The following is a 23,245-nucleotide window of genomic DNA, read 5'->3' as shown; positions in this document are numbered from 1 at the left end:
CTGGTAAGGCATTACTATATAGCCTCTCACTTGACCACGCTAAATCTTGAATTATTAGTCAATTACTTAATTTCGACTTCCACTTAGCACATATTCGACTGTACTCAAGCGAGACCAATCACGACAAGAGAGCTTGAGCAAAATAAGTAAGATAAATATGTCAATTTGAAGATATTTTTAAATAAAACTTGCCGCTATGATTATATACAGTCCTCCCAACCCAATACCCACTGGCAATAATCTCAACCAGTACTAGTAGCACCAATTTACTCCCAAGAATCAATCTTCATAGTGCCCTTCTCCTGCAAATTCTTATGCATCTTAAACGCCTCGAAGAGCAAATGCGGCTCATGGCCCATGCCCTTCCGCAAGCACTCAAACTCAGCCCGATCAAGATAATCCGTAAGAATAGGATAGTAATCAGGATGCGAGCACTTCTTAATGATAACCCGCGCACGCTCCCGCGGCGAGAGACCCCGAACATCTGCAAGACCCTGCTCCGTAACAATGACATCAAGATCATGCTCCGTCTGATCAACGTGCGTAGCGAACGGCACGATACAGCTCACACCGGTCGGATCAGTCTTGCTGGGTCGCGTAGAAGGCGTGTGCATGATACTATACTTCGAGTTGCGCAGGAAATCCGCTGACCCGCCGAGGCCGTTCAGCATTCGTGAACCCATGACGCAGGTGCTGTTTGCGTGGGCGTAGATATCGACTTCGACGGGGGTGTTCATGCCGATGACGCCCAGGCGGCGGATGATTTCGGGGGAGTTGGAGACCTGTTGCGAGCGGAGGAGAAGCTTGCCGGCGTATTTTTCCCAGTTGTCGTAGAAGCGCTTGAAACCCTCTGGTGAGAAGCGGATTGAGGTTGCGGTTGCGAAGTCCAGGTTGCCGCTGTCGAAGAGGTCGAGGAAGGAGTCCTGTAGGACTTCGGTCCAGACTTTCAAGTTGCTGAAGTTTGCGCCGCCTTTGCTGAGGCCGCCGACGACGGCGTTGGCGATGTTGCCGATGCCGGATTGGATGGGGAGGAGGTTGGGTGGGAGGCGGCCGTGGTGGACTTCGTGTTTGAGGAATTCGATTAGATTGGCTGCGATGGCTTGCGAGCCTTCGTCTTCTGGTGCGTTTGGCTGGGTCTGGTCCGGGTAGTTGGATTCGACGATCGCGACGACCTTCTCCGGGTCGACGGGGATATATGACGTGCCGATACGGTCTTCGGGGGCCATAATGAGGTACGGCTTGCGTCCGGGGGGTAGATCCGAGCCAACGATATCGTGCAGGCCCTCGAAGGAAGGGCTGGACGTGTTCACTTCGATGATGACCTTGTCGGCCATCTGCACCAATTCCGGCGATGCGCCCACCGAGGCACCGGGGATGATCCCGCCACCCTCTGTGATGGCAGAGGCCTCGATGACAGCAACGTCGATTTTATTCTTTGGCTTGTCGAGGGTATAGTAGCCCTGAAGGGTGGAGTGGAAATGATTAGCGTCGATCTTGGACGATCGCTCTCCGCGGCGGGAAATTCCGAGCCGCGCTCAGGACGGTACTTACATAGACCAAATCCGAGGGAAACATGCTCAGATGCTTGTCGAAGAACTTAATCTGGCCATTGTTGATGCCCTTCGCGATTTCCTTTCCGACTTGGTGCGGGCTTCGCCGCTCGATCATGTTGAGGCGAGCCCAGCGGTTCTCCGTCTCTGCGCCTGAGGAGGCGCCCACAAAAAGGTTATATTTTAGTTGACCTTGTAAATTGTTCTTCTCAACGTGGTCAGCCAGAGCTGTTGGGACCATTCTGAATATTTCGAATTCATTGGTTAGCGATTACTGTGCCAATTGCCACGCTGTGTCACCTAAGATTAGGGACGATATTGGGACGAACGTACTTGGGGTATCCCACACCAGTGAAGCCGGACCAGCCGATATACGAGCCATGGGGGAACAGATGAATCAGATCCTCAGCTTTGGCGAGCTTGTTGAGATAAGAGGGCCGTCGAACACGGCTCTTCAGAAGGGCCGAAGCAGCCATTGTGAAAGTGGAAGAGGGGAGAGTGTCTAGAACAATATGGGGGAGGAGAAAAAGAGAAGTAAAGGTTGGGGAGACTGGGATTAAAATAGTCTTGGGGGCAACATGAACCCCACAAAATGAAATACAATTGAAAGTATGGAAAGTATGACTGGAAATGGAAGAGTAACGGCTAGTCGGTTCCGGGAGAAAGGAAGCTGTATGATCTACGGCTAGCCCTACTTCGTATACTAATTAGTGTACGACAGATCTATAAATCAATCTAGTTCTATGAACATGCTAACATCTATGCCCTGCATTTTATTAAATTATGATCAATTCTGCCCCTGTACTCTCGTCCATAATACCCTACCCCTATTCCCTGACTCAGTGTCATGATCTCACATCCTCATCCGGCGACTAATCCTGACATCATCTCGGCAATCCCTCGGACACCCTCGGCATTTTCTCGCAACACTCCCATTCTGTCAAATTATTACACAAGCCCTCCCTAAATCACCCTCAATTCGCCAAATATCTCCGAGATGCGCCTCAATTACCCCAGAATCTGTATCTCAATCGCCAGTGTCACCAGTAGGCTACATGTATGGCCCATCAACCCCAGATCTCTCAATCTAGACCTGTCAATCATGCAGAAGCCCCAAACCAGATCATACCCACCGCATCCGTCTCGTCTCCGCCGGCCCGACGGGTCCCCCCCTCAGTCTACGTCTCGGAGTGTATCGGCTATTACCACTCGGGCACACGGAGTCTTGGAAGTTCGTACTTAACATATAGCCGAGCAAGGGCCGAGACTACGCCTGAGTTAGTCCGATGGTACTAGTATGGTGAACTAAGCCCAATTGGTCTAATTCAGGGGAAATATTCCCTTCCCTTTGCAGGCATTCGCCTCGAATGGGGACTGACCCATGTTGCCATCAGACGGAGTAGAGCGAGAGCACTAAAATAACCACCCGCAGTGGCCGTACTTACGCCGGTACAGCAGATCATCTCAGATCTGATCAAATCGAACCCACCGGTTCGCCGTTCCTGTCTCTAGCCGCGGGGAGATTTCGCCTGTTCGGTTATAGACTATATGGCTGCTCGGCTTCCGGGTGGTTTGATCGGATCTTCAGACTAACCAGCCACGGAGGACGGAAGTAGAACTAAAACAGATCACAAGACAATGAATTTATCAGCTATTTCCGTTCGGAGTGATTGAATCGGCGTAGAAAAACAAAATTTGACTGACTCAAAGCGGAGAGTAGGAGACGCCAGCTAGCCCCATTGGTCACCTGATGATGAGGCTGAACAGATGCCCCTCATTTAGCTGTCTCGCAGACTTCACCCTCTTGAAATCCAAATATTGGGCATTGCTGTATGGAATCAATAGTATTTGGTGGCGCAAATTCCGGCCTCCAGGTGGGGACTAACAATGCCCCGATCACTGCGGAGTTTCATATCCTTGCGGGTAAATTTACAAGCGACCTGAGAATGGGTTCAAGTGACTAACAACCCCATCTGACACCCAGGATCGCGCGAGGAGGAAATGCAGAGAATTCTTCTCTGGGTCGGGTCCTTGTCATTCTCTGCGAAGCATATAGATGTGCTGGAGAGTGTCCAACCAGGGACGGGTACTTGGCTTCTCGAACATGCGACCTTTCGTAGCTGGGTGAAGGGAGATATAGAGATGCTTTGGTGTCCAGGGATACGTGGGTTCTTCTCAATACAGCCAGGATGCTTTGTATCCACTAATTTTTTTCTTTGCAGCCGGAGCGGGAAAGACAAGACTCGTGTGAGCATTTCTTACTGGATAGAATTGGCTTTTTATCACTACTTACTCTTCTAGATCTCTTATTATAGACCATCTTGAGCAACAGGGAAGCTCCCCAGATAGTATCTATACGTACATCTACTGCGACTATAGCCAGCGCAAAGAACAGACAGCCGCTGCTCTTTTATCTAGCCTACTTCAACAGGTCCTCCAGCGATCTACCAAGGAAACGTTGCCGCCGGATGTGCTCTCACTTTACAACCTACACAAGAAGTACGGTACACGTCCCACATTGACCCAAGTGGCCGATATCCTTCGTAATCTGGCTTTGACTTTCAGGACCTTCCATGTCGTTGTCGATGCGCTGGATGAATGCGCAGAGTCGGAGGAAGATGCTCTTCAGTTTGTCAAGGCTCTGAGCTCTATAGGTCCTCAGATTAAAGTTCTGTGTACCTCACGATTCTCAACTATATTCGAAGGCTACTTCGCTACTTCTGAGACGCTTGAACTTTCTGCTCAGAGCCAAGACATTAGAATATTCTTAGAATCGCAGATAGAGAAAGGGTATAGACTATCCCGGCATGTTCGTGCGGATCCAAGCCTGCAAGATGAGATCATCAACGCCATCATTGAAGAATCGCAGGGAATGTGAGAGTCCAACCTTCGCATTCAAAGGTCGAACAAACTTGAAAGTCATATTAACCAGAGTACAGGTTTCTCCTTGCAAAGCTACATATCGAGTCCCTGTCGACCAAGATCAACCGCAAAGGAGTGCGATCGTCTCTGAAGAGCCTTCCTAGCACATTAGACGACACATACTCAGAAGCTCTCCAAAGAATCTACAGTCAAGACCCGGACGCCGTTGATCTGGCAGAAACTATCTTATTCTGGATCGTGTGTGCACGACGAGCCCTGACCGTCGTGGAGATGCAACACATGTACGCCACGCACCAGCTACCCCAATTAATGGCCCTGGAAGACGACGATCTGCCAGATATCGAAATCCTCACCAGCGTGTGTAGCGGCCTAATTCTCATCGATGCAGAATCGCGGACTATCCGGCCCATACACTACACTGTGCTGCAATATTTTGAGCGAATTCATGGCCATAAACTCACAGACGCGCGACGGAATCTCACTCTCGTCAGTTTAGCATACCTGACTCTCTCCAATTTCTCCGATGGCATCTGCCCCGACGACACGGCGATGGCTGAGCGTCTCGAGAAGTACCCGTTTCTTGACTACGCTGCAAAGCACTGGGGCTCGGAAGGCGAGCACCTTGCCGCTAACTTTCCCTCGAAAGAATTCCATCGACTGGTCTCAAATCCAACCGCAGTCGAAATAACAAGCCAAGTATGGAGTCTTGGTAGTGCTCGTTACAGCAACTGGAGCCAGGAATTCCCACGACTCGTGCCGATCCTCGTTCTAACCGCTGCGTTCAGTCTACCCGACGTCCTGCGCCAGATGGTCCAGGACGGCCACGATATCGAGGGTAAAGGACGAGATGGAGAGACCGCGCTCATCCGTGCAGCAGCCTTTGGACACGCGGTAAATGTCCGCGTCCTCCTCGAACTAGGGGCTGTGGTGGAGGCGCGAGACTACATGGACGAAACCGCGTTGCAACGCGCCGCGCGAAATGGAAAAGACGCCGTTGTCCGCGTTCTCCTGGCCGCCGGAGCAGACGTGAATACCAAAACATCGAGCGATTGGACCGCGCTCATGTCCAGCGTTTCCAGCGGAAGCCTCGAGGTTGTCCGGATGCTCGTAGAAGCCGGCGCGAACTTGAACGCGGAAACGGCTTGGGGGGACTCGGCGCTCAGCATTGCCGCACGCAGTAGCATGGAATCCATTGCAACCTTTCTCGCGGATAGTGGTGCAATCCTTCCTCACGGGCCGGCAGGCCGCCGTGCGTCAATCGCGGCATCCCGTCGGGGCTTGCAACGGCTGGTCCGGCGTCTTACTATAGATTACGACAAAATTGCCAACAAACCACTGGAACGGCAGAGTTCGCAGATAATGCGAGGATTGTCGGGGATTCGAGAAACTTCTGATAGACAGAATGAGCTCCAGGATGATCAATTTTCAGACATGATGGAGAATCTAAAATACAACGTGGGATTTTCCAAGCGATACCGGACTGTCAAGTATTTGGGCCGTGGCAGCTTCGGTACAGTGCAGCTTTGTGTCAATAAGGTGACTGGTGTCAGTTACGCGGTCAAGATCTGCGATGCTCGCAGAGGGATGAATTATGACATGTTGTTGAATGAGATCACCAGCATGCGAGAACATCAGCATCCCAACATCCTGTACCTGGTTGATGTCTTTGCCGAGTACTCAGAACGGACTGTGAGCTTAGTGCTAGAACTTGCCATCGAAGGCGAGCTGTTCGACTACATTAGTGCAAAGAAGAAACTCAGCGAAAGGGAGACGAGAAAACTGTTCTCGCAGTTTTTCTGCACTCGACTATCTGGTAAGTCCGTCATATCCACCCGCAGAACTTCGTGGCTAAGGACACAGCACGACGGGGGATGGGTGCACCGAGACGTCAAGCCACAGAACTTATTACTCACAGACACCGAAAATTTGACCTTGAAATTGGCAGACTTTGGAATCGCAAAGAAAATCGGTTCCAATCAAGGGAGAGGAGAGTTGGCCACCACCATGGTCGGAACACTTGGCTGTACATTTCCCGTCCCTTCCTTTCCAGAAGCACCCGTAGTCGCTAACATCAATCTAGATATGGCCCCAGAGGTCTTTCAAGAGGATCGCCTTGCCGGATACGGATTTCCAGTAGACGTCTGGTCAAGCGGCGTCGTTATGTACGTTTGCTTGTGTGGGTTTGAACCCTTTCGTGGCGTCGCCAGAACGCTGGAAGGCCGATTTGATTATCCTTCCCCATACTGGGACTCGGTGACGGATCTAGCCCTGGATCTCATTGATAGCATGCTGGTGGTTGATGTGGAGCGGCGGCATACCGTCAAGCAGTGTATCAGTCATCCGTGGATGCTATATCAAAATCATCAGATACTAGATGACGGGGTCGGATCTACAAGTCCGCAGGCGGATGATATTTCAGACCATAGTAATACTAGTACTATTAGTGGCCCCTGGGAAGACTTTTAGCTTGTTTCCTGAGCGAAGAAACAGAGTGATTTATGACATTATTTCTCACGATGCGTATCTACCCTCTTCAAAGTTTAACCGTGCCACCATGGCACCAAACGCATCCAGTCTGCGAGAAGTTCGATTGAACAGAATGTAGTATCCAATGAATATAGTAATCAAAGGTTAAAATTATCTGTATGAGATATAGACCGGTCCACATTTGTTCACACTGGATTATCTTCTCCCCTACTAGTAGATATCCGCATACAAGCACCATTCCGGCCATGGTTTCCATCCTCCACCAAAGTAGTGATTTTACATAGGAAGATACAGTGTACGAAGAGTATTTTACTGAGCTCCCGGAGCTTCAATTAATTTCGACCATCTCGATAGATTATTGGCTGTACGTCAAATACTAATAAAAGAAGTAACAAGAATCCCACCACAACCACCAGCCAACACACTATCCAAAACATCCAACCCAAATCCCAAGAAAACTAAAAGGACCTAGTAAGAAAAGAAAGAACCTCGACCTTGAACCAATAACTCATCGCGCAATGTCCTCATGTGAATATTGATGTTTAATAAAAACCATATTTCAGGTATAAGATAATGTAAGACGCCACGCCCACCGCAAATGAAAAAAAGACAAACAAAAAAAAAGGCTTAAAACCCTTGAAGAGAGAAGAAAAAGAGAAGAAAAGAAGAAGAAAAAAAAAATACATGCAAAACAACTTTCCGTCCCAATCCGACCCAGCCCAGCCCAGCCCAGCCCAATTCAATCAAGCAATCAATCAATCCACATACATTTCGAAATACATCGCATCGCTTCCATCAAGCTTACACTCTCGGCCAGGCTCATCAGAATCAAAATCAAGACTCAGTCGAGGGCTCTGCGGTCTCAGCGGGGGCGCTGGTCGCAGCGTCAGCGTCGGCATCAGCATCGGCGGCTGGTTCGGCGTCCGCCATCTCGGTATCTGTCGGTTCGGCCTTTGGTTCCTCGACCTTCTCGTCTGTTTTGCCTTCGCCTTGGCCTTCACCTTCGTCCTTCTTCTCGGGAACAGGGATAGACGCAGTCTCGGGACCGGCATCATCTTCCATCGTGGCGTCGGCGGAAACATCAGCATTAGCTTCAGCATCAGCACCAGGCGCAGTCTCCGCATCCTTATTCTCGTTCGCGGTGGCAGTCGCCGTCGCCGTTGCCGTCGCCGCAGGCGCAGGACTCACACTCCCAGCCTTAACAAGACACCCATTCAACCAATCGCGGAACCGCAAATTCGACTCATCAACCTTATCCTTACTCAAGCCCTTGGCCCAATTAGGATTATTGACGAATTTCTCCACAAAGCGATCATGTCTCTTCTCCTTGAGCGCGGCAGCATCCTTGACCATATCCTCCTCTCTTGGCCTTAACCTGTGCCTTTGCGGCGTCCGCGTCCGCGAGCGCAAGCGTCTCCCTGTCCGGGACCGGCGCATTCGAGCGCCAGAACCAGTCGTGTGTCGGGGGTTGGTAGAGGATGGTGTAATTGTTGGCGCAGATGCGGATGACGAGGCCGTCGTAGTGCTGGAGACGGCGGTAGAAGCGGTCGTATTCTTCGTCTTCGTCGAGTTTGCCGGGTAGGTTGCGTTTTAGGAAGGGGATGCGCATTTCGGAGAATTTGATTCCCTCGGTTGGGTCACGCATTGAGTAGGCTGTGACGTAGTAGGACCAGCGGGCTTCGGGGCTGAGGTCTTCGCGGTTGAGGGTGGATTCTTCCGTTGTCATTACTTGGATTGTGAGGTGGCGGTCGGAGGGGAACTGTGGGGGGTTGGATGTTAGATAATTGTTTTCGTCGGCCATTTGGAGAAGGGGTTGGAGGCAGACTTACAAAGGTCACGCGGTAGATATCGCCCTCCTTGATTAATCGCTCGACTTGCTTGCGATACTGGATCTCCTGGTGATGGGTGGTCTCGTTCTTCTCGCGCTCCTTGAAGAACAAGTTCGCAATATCGGAACTGCGGTCCCGCGAATCGCCCGTGAAGATCGACGCCACGAACTTGGTGATCGACGAGAAGATACGTTCCAGGTTGTACATCAAGAACCCACTCTGCATGTAGAAGCGGCGCAGGGTCTCTTCCAGGTGAACCTGGTCGATATCCCCGCGAATAACCTCCTCGCACATGCGGACAATCTGCTTGTAGAGGTTGGCCTTCGGCTCGACATCGTAGAAGAAATCTCCCGGGAATCGATCGATCAGGCAGAGATCATTGGCTGGTTTGGGCAGGAGGCCGCGGCGGACTTGTTCGCGGGCTTCGCCTTCTTGTTCTTTGATTCGCTGCAGGCGCGAGTAAAGAATCTCGAATGTACGCAGGAAGCAGAGGATGTTGAGGTTGCAGTACATGTGGTGCACGGTCTTCTTGTACTTCTCGTTCAGAGTGTACTCGCGCTCCAGGTTGAAGTTACCCTGGCCCGGGTGCTCCATCCATTTCAGTTCTGCCACGTCGAATGCCTCCTCGGGTTCGGATGCGGGCGCGGATGCGGCGCGGACATCAGGGGTGGCAAGCTGCGTAGGTGGTGGTACTGACGCCGGCACTGTTGCTGGAGCTGAAGCGGCAGCTCCATCCTCCTTGTTTTGGTTGCCGCCCTTCTCGCCCTTTTGCTTGAGAGCCTCACGCAGGAGATCCAGCTTCTGCGTGTTGACAACCCTGCGACTGGCGTTGGAGGTATCATCTGCGCCGAAGTTCTCCTCCAGCTCCTCGACAGGCGTAGCAGCGATGGAAAGCTCATCCATGTAGTCGTGGAAAGTCTCGCGATCAAGGCCAAAGAAGATAGGAACGAAGTCCTTGACAAAGTTAATCAACCTCGACGGCTCGGCGCCAAAGCCGGAAGTGCTGCGGTCAATGAACATGCAAAGAAGGTGGGTGGTATCGAGGAGAACATCGATATCTTCGAATTTCAGCTCAGCCTGGAATTTCTTCGTGGGAAGACCACTCTTTGCGCGACTTTGCGTTTCTTCAAATTTGCCTTGCAAGTCCTGCTGGATGTTCTTGGCAATGAAGAGCTTCTTGTCTGTCTGTCGGGTGGCAATCGCCTGGTGATCCAAACTACGCCAGTACGCTCTCTGCATCTGCTCGCGCCAGACCTTATCCCATTCGCGTTGGCAGGCTTTCCACTCTTCCAGCTTCTGCTTCAGGCGAAATAGTACAATCGGCAGAACCTGGCAAGGACGCTCGAACATATCGCGGATAATCTTCTCGCCACGTTGGCGGTCGTAGACCTTCTTAATCACGCGCTGATAAATAGCCTCACTTTGTCCACCAAGACCAGGTGGCAGCTTGAAGTTGGTACGTTCAGCATCGGACATGTGCAAAAATTGCTGGCAAATTGGCTCAATGAGCTGAATCGTCCGCGTGCAAGCTTCGATGTGATGATCATAATCGTGACGGTCCTCTTCGATACGGTGCAAAGCGTCTTCATATTGGTTCTTCCGGTGAGCAACGAAGCCAGAATCCTCGGATGCCCAGGTAGGATGCGAAGCCCAGTCGTCGTTCAACACTTCAAAGCATAGCTGGTCGCGACCGCTGCAGGCCTTTTGTCTCTCGCGCTTGGGTAGCAGACGATAACTGGGTCCCAAAGATCGGCAGTGGGCAAGGTTGACAACACCGGCTTCAGTCTTAGGCTTGGGGTCAATGGTCTTGTCTTCAGGCTCCTCAACGTTCATAAAACGCTTGAACCAGCTCATGAGCTCCGCATTGGAACCAATGAAGCCTTCGGCCCGCTTTACCAGAATAAAACGGTCGATGAGGTCATTGGTATAGAGATTGCACAGTTTCAGGAAGTCACTGAAAGTCTGCTTGTTCGCAATGAACTTCTTGACACGGTCGAAGAAAGCGATTTCCTCTTGACTTGGAGTAGCCAACGAACTAGGCGGAACTGGCTCCGGGAGCGCGGGGATCAAGGTAGGAGAAACGTTCGGGATATCCGCGCCAGATGACTTGCCATGGTGGAACTTGGGCCTCTTGCTGCCATTGGCGAACTGAGCAGGTTGGCCACGCATCTGAGACTCTGGAATCCGAGCTTCTGCGCCAGCAGGACCAGATACAGAGCCACCGCCCATGCCAGGTCCTCCTCTGCGCTTCTTGTTATCTTTGGCGGAATCCTGCGGTTTGAAGTGGCCCATGGGAGGCAAGTTCTTTGCATCTCGGTTCGCAGCCTGGGACATGGCCATAGGATCACCCCGCAAATTACTGATAGGAGCGTTCTCCTCGGCAAGACGTGCCGCCGCCTGTTGCTTTGCATGTGCAGCGGACTCGGGAAGGAACTGTTTAAAGTCTTCCAGGAGGTCTGGAGCAGTGTTGAACAGTTGAGTAACCTGCGCGTACACATCCTGGATGGGCTTGGACTCCCGTTGGTAGGTCTGCAGAATCTCAAGGAACTGCTTGTAGATCTCTGGCGCGCTGGAGAAACGGTTCTAGATTGATGTTTAGTTGTGTTCATTAGTTTGCTCCCAGGACAAAGAAGGCATACCTTTATCTTGTTCACGTAGCTGATGGCATGGTTGAACTCCACGGGTCCACGCTTATTTAGATCCGCAACGCCACCCTGAAGCATGCCACCAACGCCAGCCAGGCTGTTCATCGGTTGTGTCAGACTGGCATTGGGACCAGCGCCAGATGTGGGCATCATGCCGGGTCTCCCCAGGCAGAAGCGGCAGAGGCAGCGCCTTGCAGCTGAGCAACACCACGGTGGTCCTGCTGGTGGGACAGTGCCGCGGCACCCTGTTGCTCTTGAGTCTGATAGCCATAGTGGGGGTCTTGGCCAGGTCCTTGCTCCTGCTGGTATAGGCTTGGGCCCATCATACGCGAGCCAGGAGAATATGAGCCTGGGTGGCCTTGTTGACTCTGTGGTTGCTGAGCTTGTTGCCATCCCGGACGAGATTGCTCGTAGTAATCAGGGCGTCCAGGGCCACCACTGGAGGGGCCGGACTCGGTTATTGTCGTAGTCTCGAATGGACGTCCTGCACGCGGCATACTCAGTGTATTTGTGCCAGAGGGTGTGGTAACTCGAATGGCATCTGGGTTATCCTCAGTTCCGCACTCGATTCGGTAGCCGGGTGGGAGGAAGGTGTTGAAGCCCTGAATGAGAGCCGGGTGGCCATTGAAGAGGGTAGAGACGCGTTGAATTACACCGGGAGTATCGATTCTGTTTGCAAAGTCAGGTCAGGTCAGGTTCAATCAACCATACTGCAAAAAGAGCGAAAACTTACGCCTGACTCTTGAAATCCTTCATTATGTCCAGGAAGCGGTTGTAAACATCGGGCTGGTCGGAAAATCGCACTTTCACCTGATCCAAGTAGCTAAGGGCATCCTGCACCACGAACCCACTGTTAGCGCTCGGCTCTCCGAGAGATGCGGCGGGTCCAATCGGATGACTTGCATTGAGAATCGGCTGCTGGCCCTGGGCAAGAGCCGCTACACTTCCAGGGATCTGCTGTGCCTGCCCATTGTGTCCCATCATGGCTGGTCCACCCGGATATTGCATGTACGACCGAGGGGTGCCTTCGCCATGTTGCTGCATCTGCGGGCCGCCAAAGAGGCTGGCCGGGCCGCCGGAAGGCTGTACGCTCCCTCCAGGTCCATTTGACGGATTGCTACCGAGATTCGAAAGGAGGCCATTCGGGCCGTGGATGGAGTTGGGGACTTTCGAAGCCACGGGCTGGTGAAGGGGGATCGAGCCGGTGTGACTCTGGACAGGGTGATGTTCGCTGCGCTGGCGTTCCATCTGTTGGCGCTCCATCTGTTCGCGTTCGCGCTGGTCGCGCTCTCGATGTGCCATTTCTTCCTGCCGCTGGCGCTCGCGCTCCAGAATCTCGCGTTCCCTTGAGTCCCGTTCACGGTCACGGTTCAGCTGGGGAGATGCGTGCGACATGGCCTGGCCAATTCCGGGAAGAGAATGACCCGAGCTGTGGGAAGGTCCAGCAGGGTGCTGTCCGTAGGCCGGTTGTTGGTGTGGAGGAGCCCCGTGGCTTTGGCTCAGTTCTGCCAGTCCGGGGAGGGAGTGGCCACCTGACTGACCGGCGGGGTGGTAGGGACCTTTGAAGCGGCATAGCCAAGTTAGTTGTCCATCCTCTTGTACGTATCAGGAGTATGCGATCGATTGAGCGGGTTGTAGAAGAGAAAGGTGTGGGAGAAATGCTAACCGGACGGAGGAGGAAGGACAGGGCCAGAGGGCTGCGACGCGGGACCCTGTTGAGACGGATTTTGACTAGAAGAGCAGCAAGATACAAGGTTAGCCACCGTGGATTGCCAATCGAGAGCAGTCCTGTGGTTCATACCTGAAAGACCCCAAGGGCCGAGGTTGTTGGTTCATCTGGTCCATGCCAGGGTGCGACGGAGGCCCACCAGCGGGGGAGTGCCAGTTATCATTCCCAGAATTCATGATCTGGGCATGAGCCGGATCACGGCTATGAAAGAAGAGGAGTCGAGCAACGGGGTATTGGGAGAGAATGAGTTGAAGAGAGGGGGAGAGGGGAGGGGGAGAGAAGATGTGTGGGTGGTCGAATGGAGTGGACGAGGGTGAGCTCCAGCAGCTTTTCGCAGTTGGCGTTTCGCAAAGGCTCGTAGTGGGATGAGTGGTGACGCTCGAGAAGCGCCTAGTCACAGCATGACCAGGCAGAACTTGTCAAATAAAACAAACAGTAAGTATACTCCGAGAGCAGAGCCAGCGATAGCAGACGAGGAGTGCGCGCGACCGATCGCGGGCTTCTCCAGTGGAGGCTTTCCTGACCGACTGCGGCTAGTCCCAATGGGGGATGCTCCGGATTCTCTTTAGTCCGGTCTGGCAGAACGATTTCATACAGTTATACAGCGGCGTTGCAGCGGTTAGTCTGGGCGGTCAGAGCCAACAAGGTGCAGTGTATAGTCACACTTCCGTACGAGAAAAAGCAAACATTCCTTCCGCCTTCGTCATCGCCCGCAAAGTCGGGCAGAAAATCCCGTGGATCAACCGGAAAATCTGGAGAGGGCTGATTGTGTGTACGAATTAGGGGAAATTGGAAAACTGAGACACCTGAGAGCTACAAAAGCGGTGGGAAATGGATATTTAACTTAGGATAAGTAAAGAGCGGAGTGTTTTTGAGGAACTTGACATGCTTGCCCCAACTAAGTGTAGCTACATACAAGGATACTCCTATAATCATTACCATGGGATATGCCCAACACAACAAGATCGATCATAATACGCCCCAACCGAGCTTAACATTCTCTCTATCATGAAATCACTCCGTACAACGCCTGCAGGCACAAGGGAAGGGGTGGAGGGTGGATGGCGGAGGGGATAGTTCGAGGGGACACTTCGAGACAGGTGGAGGAAATGGTGCAAGGCAGGTGTGCAAGACGTGAGAGCAAGTCCTGAATTATGAAACCTGTGGCTTTGCTGCTATGGCATTATTTGCGTTTGTGTTCTTTTCTTCTTTGCTTTTTTTTTCGTTCGTTTTGGGTGCGTCCTTGTTCTCTCAATCGCCAGTCCTCCACCCAGTCACCGAATTCCTCCCAAGATGCGCGCCTATCCATGATGTGTATGACCTCACAGAGCAGAGAAGACGAATAGCTAGACGTAGGGTTAGCATAAGCAAGGTCAATAGCTGATCAAGAGGGGGGAACTCACGTTGTTCGTAGCGGCAATCGCAATGCTATCCTCGAAGGGATGCCAGCTCATATGCAGGATCTTCTTGTTGAAGTCGATCTGGTCGGCATCGGTTTCCTTCTTCATTCGGCTGCCCGGACCCGCGGGGCTACCGGACCTCGAGCCGGCCTTCTTTCCATTGCCCTTGTTCATTGGGGTCGGTACGCCAACCTTCTTCGCCTTGAACGCCGACTTATCCGCCTGTAGGACAATCTCCGTCTCCTTCTCCTCCTCTGTCGGGTAGATCATGAAGTTGTTGTTATAGCTACCGGTCATGACATTCTCAGCATCACCCGAGAAGACCACCTCGAACTTGTCAAAGATGCTGTCGTTTTCGTATGTGTCGCACAGGCGGGGACGCAGGTGCTCGTGGATGGGGATGGTCTTCACCGGCTGACGCTCCATGTTGACGTCCCAAATCTTCACGGTCAGATAGTCCCTAGACACGATGTACCGGCCGTCGTGTGAGAATCGAACGTCGGAGATGGAGGAGATGATCTCGGAAAAGAAAGAGCGAGAGGATGCATCCTCTTCTTGTTCAAACTCTAGATAGCAGAAAAGAAAGAAAGATTAGATTCCATCCTGGGCATACTGGGGGGTAAGTGAATGTTTGCTTCTTGGTAGTACATACGCTTCACGTGTTCGTCACAGAGCGCTCGCTGGCGCATGTCGGCAAGCTTGATGGTACCCTTGGAGCTAGCGTACATGAACTGGTTGCAGCTGACGGGGTGGAATTCAGCCGCAGTGATCACCTCAGTCAGCTCCTCCATGTTCGCAGGCTTGATATCCACAATGTTGAAGCTTTGGTCCTGAATGTTGAGGTTCCACAGGTTCACTCGCAGATCATCACTGCTGATAAAGGTTTCGCCATCACTGTTCACGGAAATGCTATTTATATGGTACGCGTGAGCATTCGCGTAAGTTCTCCGTGGGACGGCGGCGACCACGGTATCATGGTGTGTCAATCGGGGCAGCTTCAGAGCCGATGCGTCCTTGAAAGTTCCGCGGGGGGCACGAGGGAGACCGCCGATGGCGGGGGCCGGAGTCATCTCATTGGAAAGGTTGTTCTCTGCAACCACCTTTAGAGACTTGTCAAACACCTTCCACAGCTTAATGGTCTTGTCGTTTGTGGAGAGGAGAAAGTGTGATGCATTCTGTCGCCGACACCATTTTATCTTGTTGATCTTCTCTTCAATCTCTAAGGATTTGAGGTAGTCGAATTCGGGCTCGTGGGATTGGAATTCGGTGTGGAATTTATACTCGCAGGTTTTTTTCTGAGCGGGAAGAGAAAAGAATCAATGTCAGTGATGGTTCTTTTTCATCGGTTTTTCCCTTTCTTTCCGGTCTAGGCTGAGTGGGTTTCTGGCTTACCGTCTCGTTTCGCTCGAACAGAACCACACGTCCACCCTTGTCTCCCGTAGCAAGGTAATTTCCAGTGTGATCGAATTCGACGGTCGAGATGATATCAGCTGGCGGGGAAGAGAGAGAGTCAGTCCAAAAGTTCTTTTTCTCCGAGGGCGGGAAAAGGAAGAGAATGATACCTTCTGTGATATCCTCTACATCGCCTTTATCTCCGAAGCATCTGCATCCCGCGAGTCAGCCAAAATCCAGGGTATCCCGCCGTTCCGTCGCTTCCATGAGGCATGATCGACCGATCAAAGTGCGCACTGAGAAAACCAGCGAGTCGGCATCCGCACCACCCCACCGCGTCTTCCCCTTTGGATTGAAGACTCACTGTGTGAACTTCCAGGTGGGTGAGCCTGGATCTCTGTCTACCATCTTTTCGTTCTAAGATCGCCCGGGATCGCGACGGATGGGCGAAGACCGATGCAAGGTTGGAGACGGTGAAGAAAGAAAAGCCGCTGCGCCCGTAATAATTTTTCTTCGGCACGGCGAGCTCTATTGCAGGCGGGCAAAGCGACAAGCAGAGCGATGAACAGGACGGAGGGTCAACGAGGAAAATTAGATCGGTCGGCGAGTGATGGCCAATGGGTGTAGGGCGAGCTGGAGGGGGCGAGCAATCGGGTTGGACAGGACGGAGCGAGGGGTTCGATGGCGGGATCGCGGGAGAGAGGGCGGAAGCGAACCCACGAAGAACCGAGAGGGAGAAGGTCTCACAAGAGGCCAGAGGAAAACCAAAATGGATGGGGGTGGTGGTGGGGGTTGTAGGAGGAGGTAGTTGGAGGGGGAGAGAGGAGGGGAAGCAAACGAGCCGTGGATGTTGAGTGGGCCCAAAGCAGAGCTTGAGCAGCGGTGGGCGGAGGAGGGAGGTGGTACTGGTATAGCAGTAGCAGTAGCAGTAGCAGTATAGCAGTACCGAATAACAGAATAGGAGTACAGATTAATAGAATAGCAGACTGCAGATACTTCTCTGCTACCCTAGAATAGTAGTAACACTACTACTAGTAACTAATACTAGAGTCCATTGCCCACTACTCTACTACTACAGCCATCCTGACATCAACCATTTGCACAGTGCAACATCAGGTGGGGCATACTACACTTACGTTGAGAAGATACCTACCTAGTATACTACTAATAGTATATACTTTTAGCTATATTATACTAGTAGATACTATACTACTAATATGAACATTTATAGGTATATCATTTTACCTACCTAGTTATAATATTACTTGTAGTAATAGGTAGGTAGACTCCCTCTGTCGTCATCCGGGCCCTTCTAATATATAAGTGCTTATCTACTAGTACCACTGCTCCTACTAGAGATTGAGAATATAAGAATAGAGCCCTACCACTGGTGATATACTATACTAGCACCTATATGTAAACATAAAGCTTCAAGTTCAAGGATCCACGTGGAAAAGTGCCAGTGCTTGTACTTGTATATCCACTCCATTAACCGCGGCAATTGATGCAATACCCGATATGTGCAGCACTACTAGTATACAGTTCGGATGCATCACACTTTTATTTTAATCTAGTACTAATTATATCTAAGATTGATATCTGAATTACTATCCCCCGCATTAGTTAATCATACTACTGGAGTACTATAGTATAGTTAGTAATTGCCTAAGGATAGATAGTAGTATACTCAGGCTAACTAGTTATATCCGATCTTCACATGTTCCTACTTTGTCCGGTCCAAACCATCCACCTCCAGCCCTTCCACTCCAATCCCTTCCCTGTATCTTTACCCAAACCCTTCTCTCCTAAACAACCAATTCCCCAAGTCTATAACAAAGAACTTGAATCCTCCCCAATTCACCGCCATGACCGACCCGAACATGCGGGGTACACCGCCAGCCCACCACCCCGACTCCAACTTGAACGCTTCAACCTCATCCTCAACCCCAAATCCAACCCCCGCCAGAGTACAAGGGCCGGCACCAGCGCCGCAAACAACAAAAATGCAAATCCTCCCTCTCAACCCTCCCTCGCAACCCGCATCCAATCCTCCGCCACATCCCTCGCCCGATCCGCCCTAACAGGACCCAGCGACTACGCGCAAACCCTCAACACAGCAACCCAAGGCAAAGCAGCCCCAGGTCCCTCCTCAGGACCAACATCAGCCTCAGCCTCAGCCAACTACACCACACCCCAAACAAACAATGCCCCCTCCTCACAACAACAACCCACACCCGCACCAACCTTCCGCACAACCCCAACCACCAATCCCCGCGGCGCATTCTCAATCCCAAACATAACCGAAGAAGAATTCCAACGCGTCTACACAGACACTGGCACCTACGGCCGAGCATACTACGAAGAAACAGGACCAACAACCGCCCTCAAGCCCAATGAGTCACTCAACGCAGGCACAGGCGCAGGCGCAGACGCAGACGCAAGCCAAACCTCACTGGACGACCTCCAATCCCACACAGGCCCCTGGAAAGGAAAACACAGACTCCAAGATCCTGTTCAATTAGAATACACCACAGCCTGGGAACGCGCCAGTCCGCACAAAACATACAATACATACACAGACACATACACGCCCGTCTCAACAGACGGGGACGCAGTCACAGCCCTCCTCGCAGATCCATCCTTCGACGCAGCCAACGACGATGCGGAAAATTATCATCTCGATCTCGAGCTAGATACAGAGTTGGCTCCTCTGTCAAACGAGGAGGTGGAAATGCTCGAGTCTTTCCGTCGGGAGTTTGGTGTATCTAGATCTGGCTCGGGTTCGGGGAGAGCACTCCCGCAAGGATCCGTGGGGCTGTCCTCTGTCAGCCTTGTCCCTGATATCGACGCTTTTCTGAACGAGCATGATGGGAGTGGTGTTTCGCTGAGGGACAGCGTTTTGGCTGAGTTGCCGGGGTCTGGGGAGTGGGTTGGTGTGCAGGAGAGGTATCATGATGAGGTTTGGGGGTATTTGAGGCCTGCGCTTGAGGCGGCGAGGGAGGAGATTGAGGAGGCGAAGGGTGGTGGTGGTGAAGGGGTGGGTCATGGGGATGGGGATGGACCGGCTGTCAGGAGGTTGAAGATGATTTTGAAACATATGGGTGGGTGAGAGGGCTGGTGAGGGCTGAATGAATTGAATTGTGAATGGTAAAGAGATATATGTATGAATTATCTGCTCGGACCTTGTGTCTATGAGTTCAAGGTTTTGAGAAACATTCTAGGTTGAGATTTATTGACAAGGTACCCACTAACTAGTACCTACTGTAGGTACTCGAAGTATCTACCTGGGTAGGTAAAAGTAGGTGGTACTAACTAACTATACCCCTACTCGCGTAGGGAATTGGCAAGGGTTGATGGCTGTGTCGGGCTAAGGTAGCCGAGGTAACTAGAACTACTACGTAGTATGCCATTATTCCGTAACAAGTCGGAACTAGTCAACTTCAAGTTCCTTGATATGACCTTATCGCTGAGCTTGGCCTATGCTAACTTAAAGAACCAAGTACTACTTAGTTACTAGGTGCTACCAAGCATACCTTAAGTAAAAACGAGAACGAAGAAAACCAGAAGAAAAATTCGAGGCAAAACATCTCTAGATAATGCATTTAAAATATGTTACACGAAGAGAGCACCCTCGATCAACGTCGCCAGACTAGACCAGACCGGCCAAACCAATGCAAGGCCAATTTAAACTTAAATGCCAATCACAAATGGTCACAGTCAGCCAAAGCCACGCCATCATATATCGTAAGAACATCAGGTGGCCGAACGCAGAGAAGAACGGGGTATGAGAGTAAAATATCAGGTTTTGTCAAGCGGGCATATTAGGAAGAACAAGAAGAAACTCCTACAGCTCCAGGCTGGGAGTTTGACCCTTGATGCGGCCGATGACGGTCTGGGCAGCGTACTTGGGGATGACCTCGTCATCGTGAAGCATGGCGAATTCTGCGAAAAAGTTAGCTAGCATTCTTCGGTTTGGATTGTTATTGTTATTATTATTAGGGTAGGGACAGGTTACTCACCCTCGGTAGCATCGCGGCCCATGAAGTTGAACAGAGCGTTCGCACCGCCAGGGTGCTCGTCCAACCAGTTGGTCACGTCGAGAACGATGCCCTTGACGGCAATCCACAGGTCGTCCTTCTTGTTGTGCTTGGCAACTTCCTCCATGGTATACTCCTTCTCGGGGATCTGGAAGTTAGCCGGGTCAGGCTTAGCCTGCTCGGCGGGGGCAGCGGCGGGGGCGGCAGCGGCAGCAGCAGCAGGGGCAGCAGCCACAGTAGGCAAGCTACCACCGGGAGCGGCACCAGCCCACTCAACAGAGATCTTGCCCGGGGTATTGGGGTCGATGTGCAGGGAGATCTGGCCAAGACGCTGCTGGGCACCGGAGGAGCCGGAATTAATGACCTTCTGGAAGAGGTGCTGCGAAGCAGAGTCACCGGCAACACGGCCGTAGACAACACAACCCAGCAGCGAAGAGCCACCGAGACGGTTAGCACCGTGGACACCGCCGGCCAATTCACCGCAGGCGTATAGGCCGGTGAAGGGCTGTTGCTCGGAGTTCAGGACCTCGGCGTGCTCGTTGATCTCGATGCCGCCCATGGTAAAGTGCAGCACGGGCTCCATGGTCGCAACGTGGAACTCGTCGTCCAGCTTGAAGGGCATGTTGTGGAAGAACTTCTTGTTCCAGGGATCCTTCTTCTTGCCGTCGGCGATGAGGTTGTACTCGTCGAAGGTCTTCTTGAGGGCGGCTTCGCCGCAGCCGATCTCCTCGACGAGCTGCTTGCCTGTGAGCTTGCGCATCAGGCCGCGGCCGGAATAGTGGCGGGTGTGGAAGTCCAGCACGTTGGATGCCTTGCTGTTCAGCACGAGGCGGATGGGCCACTTGCCCTTCTCCTTCTCGATCCACATCTGGTTCGAGACGTAGTCGCGGTGACCCAGTTCGTCGGAGAAACGCTCGCCGTCCTTGTTCAGCAGGAGGCCGCCTTCGCCGCGGAGGGCCTCGGCGGCCAGGAACTTGAACTTGGCGCCGGGGTCCTTGGGGTCGACGAGGCCGGTTGGGTGGACCTGGACCTTGTCCATGTCGATGCCGTTGGCGCCGATCTCCATCAGCATCTTCTGGCCGTCACCGGTGGCGTGGGTGCCGTTGGTGGAGGAGAGACCGAAGGTGTCGGGACGGTGCTTCTTCAGCAGGGATGTTTCGCTGAAATCGGCGGCGTAACCGCCAGTGGCGAGGACGACGACACCCTCTGCGACCTTGGTCTCGCCGTTGACGGTGTAGGTGACGCCGGTGACGTGGTTGCCGGACTTGTTGACGCTGGTGACGTTGGCCTTCTTGACGATTTGGACACGGCCGGGCTCAGAGTCGGCGAGCTCCTCGAGGCGCTGCATCAGCGCGTAGGTGATGGCCATACCGGGGAATTTGGCATCGTGACCACGGTGAGTGCGGGGGTGGGTGTGACCGCCCAGTCGGGAGACGAGGGTGAGATCGAGGTTGAAGACATCCTGCAGCCACTCGACGGCGGAGGCGGACTTGTAGGTCAGAACCTTGATGAGGTCGGGGCGGGCCTTATCACGGGCGGACTTGAGGGTGTCCTCGTAGAATTGCTTGACGCTGTCGGCAATGCCGAGGTCGGTCTGGGTGCGAGTGAGGGCACCGTTGATACCGGAGGTGGCCTTGGTGGAGTTACCACCGAAGAAGGCCTGTTTGTCGAGGACGAGGACGTTGCCACCGTTCAGGTAGACGGTGTGGGCGGCACTGAGGCCGGATACTAGGAAGTGTTAGAGAGGATGAAAGGGAGGAAGCGGGAAGGAAACGTACGACCACCACCGACCACAATGACTTGGGGTGCTGCCATAGTGTGTTAAGTGAAGGGGGAATAAATGGAAAGATGGAGGAGGGGAGAAGGGGAGAGAAAAGAGGAGCAGGGAAAGGCTCTTAAAGGAAGGGAAGAAAGTCAACTCAGAAGCCGACGAGAGGAGCTATCGGCCGAGGTACAAACGTGGGGGGGGAATGATGGGATGGGCCCAGGGTGGGAAAGGAAAGTGGAAAGTGGATCAGATCAAGTGGATATTTCCGGGGAGTGTGAGTAATGAGGAATGCAAGACTGCTGGTTTGTGCTTGAAAGGGGATCCATTTCTGGGGAAGATACAATCACATGGAAAGTTTAGGGGGTAGCTAGGGCTACTACTGGATCAGATGTTGCATGCTGGACTAGTATGAGACATTCACATGCTCATGAGAGAGGGAGGCATAAGCAGAGGGATACTATGTATAGGTATAGGATAGACAGTAGAATGGCCATAGGATAGACTGGATAGACTAGGCAGAGTGGATAGAAGAGACACAGTGGATAATACTCTCCCCAGAGAATCCGAGTTTCAAGCATTTCGGAATCAGCATCTTCTGAACAGAGGCAACCGGTAACTCGGTCGGGGTGGATTCCGTGAACCTCGGAAGTACGTGAGAGGCCGAGCTGCATGCAATGCATTGTATACTGTGGGAGTACGGAGTATACTGGAGTATACTCCCAGTATACTGCATGGTGTGGACTATACTATAGAGTGTACTGAAGGATATCATCTATACCATATACTATATACTATCTTATATACTCTGGTATCGATAATATAATACAATTTATATTCGATGATGATATCCTCTCCACATTGCGACCGCTGAACTTTGGCTGTTTTCTGATTGGTGGAAGTTGCTGAGATAATCCGGGGTCGTGTGATGATGTCATCCACTACCCAGCCCATTCGGGACAAGTCAATTGCCGACGGAATTCACCCTCTCGTCCCATCATTCCCCGACGAACCGGGCCTCCTGGCGAGAAAAAAATACTAAAAGGCCCATCCCGCCCCAGTTTCAATGACCTGGAGAGCTGCATCTCGGTCTCAATTGTTGCGGTCAGACCGCGTGGTGAAATCTCGGGGTAATGTATTCCGAAGGATTTCATCTCGCCCGAGAGCCGACGCGGACGCAGAAGATGTCACCGAGACGGAGCAGAGGATGGAGTACGTTATATTGCCGATAAGTGGCATACATTTCGGAATCGGTATAGTGGAGGTGAATTACAGAGTACATAGTACCCTAGAGTACACTCTGCTTTGCTTTTCGATACTACCCGATGCCTTACAGTGGCGACCGCTATTGCCTTCCATGGCAGAGGTATATGTGATGCTTTTTCTAATAATGATCACATGATCAGCAAGGCTGAATAATATTACTGCGTAAATAAACCATTCCGAAATTACATTGTAACAGTACCGAGATTTCCACTGATACCTCTTTGAAAGGTACACGAGTCTAGAACCAAGGGGGCAGACTAGA

General features: G+C 52.1%; 7 protein-coding genes across 7 annotated transcripts; 2 read left to right on the top strand and 5 right to left on the bottom strand.

The window, feature by feature from the left end:
- Positions 1 to 266: 266 nt before the first annotated feature.
- coaT (acetyl-CoA hydrolase ACH1) lies at positions 267 to 2,026 on the bottom strand (the record flags this gene model as incomplete). The annotated part of the gene is made up of 3 exons (XM_057098384.1): positions 267 to 1,460; positions 1,552 to 1,792; positions 1,884 to 2,026. The coding sequence occupies 3 exons, from the start codon at positions 2,024 to 2,026 to the stop codon at positions 267 to 269; spliced, it is 1,578 nt and encodes a 525-aa protein (XP_056963520.1).
- A 1,356-nt stretch (positions 2,027 to 3,382) lies between these two features.
- N7533_001733 (uncharacterized protein) lies at positions 3,383 to 6,899 on the top strand (the record flags this gene model as incomplete). The annotated part of the gene is made up of 5 exons (XM_057098383.1): positions 3,383 to 3,473; positions 3,535 to 3,636; positions 3,773 to 3,797; positions 3,852 to 4,424; positions 4,490 to 6,899. 5 exons carry the CDS (start codon positions 3,383 to 3,385, stop codon positions 6,897 to 6,899), a joined length of 3,201 nt encoding a protein of 1,066 aa, XP_056963519.1.
- Positions 6,900 to 7,754: 855 nt separating this feature from the next.
- N7533_001732 (uncharacterized protein) lies at positions 7,755 to 11,544 on the bottom strand (the record flags this gene model as incomplete). Its single annotated transcript, XM_057098382.1, is given in 4 exon segments — positions 7,755 to 8,279; positions 8,296 to 8,679; positions 8,750 to 11,332; positions 11,389 to 11,544. The coding sequence occupies 4 exon segments, from the start codon at positions 11,542 to 11,544 to the stop codon at positions 7,755 to 7,757; spliced, it is 3,648 nt and encodes a 1,215-aa protein (XP_056963518.1).
- Positions 11,544 to 13,299, bottom strand: N7533_001731 (uncharacterized protein; the record flags this gene model as incomplete). Its single annotated transcript, XM_057098381.1, has 4 exons — positions 11,544 to 12,063; positions 12,128 to 12,989; positions 13,061 to 13,125; positions 13,196 to 13,299. The coding sequence occupies 4 exons, from the start codon at positions 13,297 to 13,299 to the stop codon at positions 11,544 to 11,546; spliced, it is 1,551 nt and encodes a 516-aa protein (XP_056963517.1).
- A 1,146-nt stretch (positions 13,300 to 14,445) lies between these two features.
- N7533_001730 (protein phosphatase 2A regulatory subunit CDC55) lies at positions 14,446 to 16,323 on the bottom strand (the record flags this gene model as incomplete). The annotated part of the gene is made up of 5 exons (XM_057098380.1): positions 14,446 to 14,469; positions 14,527 to 15,089; positions 15,176 to 15,818; positions 15,916 to 16,126; positions 16,280 to 16,323. The coding sequence occupies 5 exons, from the start codon at positions 16,321 to 16,323 to the stop codon at positions 14,446 to 14,448; spliced, it is 1,485 nt and encodes a 494-aa protein (XP_056963516.1).
- A 1,309-nt stretch (positions 16,324 to 17,632) lies between these two features.
- N7533_001729 (uncharacterized protein) lies at positions 17,633 to 19,024 on the top strand (the record flags this gene model as incomplete). Its single annotated transcript, XM_057098379.1, has 1 exon — positions 17,633 to 19,024. The coding sequence occupies one exon, from the start codon at positions 17,633 to 17,635 to the stop codon at positions 19,022 to 19,024; it is 1,392 nt and encodes a 463-aa protein (XP_056963515.1).
- Positions 19,025 to 19,759: 735 nt separating this feature from the next.
- osm1 (putative fumarate reductase Osm1) lies at positions 19,760 to 21,767 on the bottom strand (the record flags this gene model as incomplete). The annotated part of the gene is made up of 3 exons (XM_057098378.1): positions 19,760 to 19,857; positions 19,935 to 21,680; positions 21,731 to 21,767. The coding sequence occupies 3 exons, from the start codon at positions 21,765 to 21,767 to the stop codon at positions 19,760 to 19,762; spliced, it is 1,881 nt and encodes a 626-aa protein (XP_056963514.1).
- Between the last annotated feature and the right edge of the window lie 1,478 nt (positions 21,768 to 23,245).

This window comes from Penicillium manginii (genome assembly GCF_028828005.1).
Source record: "Penicillium manginii strain IBT 31320 chromosome Unknown utg000002l:1.0-5564898.0:1.0-5567710.0, whole genome shotgun sequence".
Lineage (NCBI taxonomy): Eukaryota > Fungi > Ascomycota > Eurotiomycetes > Eurotiales > Aspergillaceae > Penicillium > Penicillium manginii.
The sequence above is the reverse complement of the archived record's forward strand: the minus strand, read 5'-3'. Positions and strand labels throughout refer to the sequence as shown.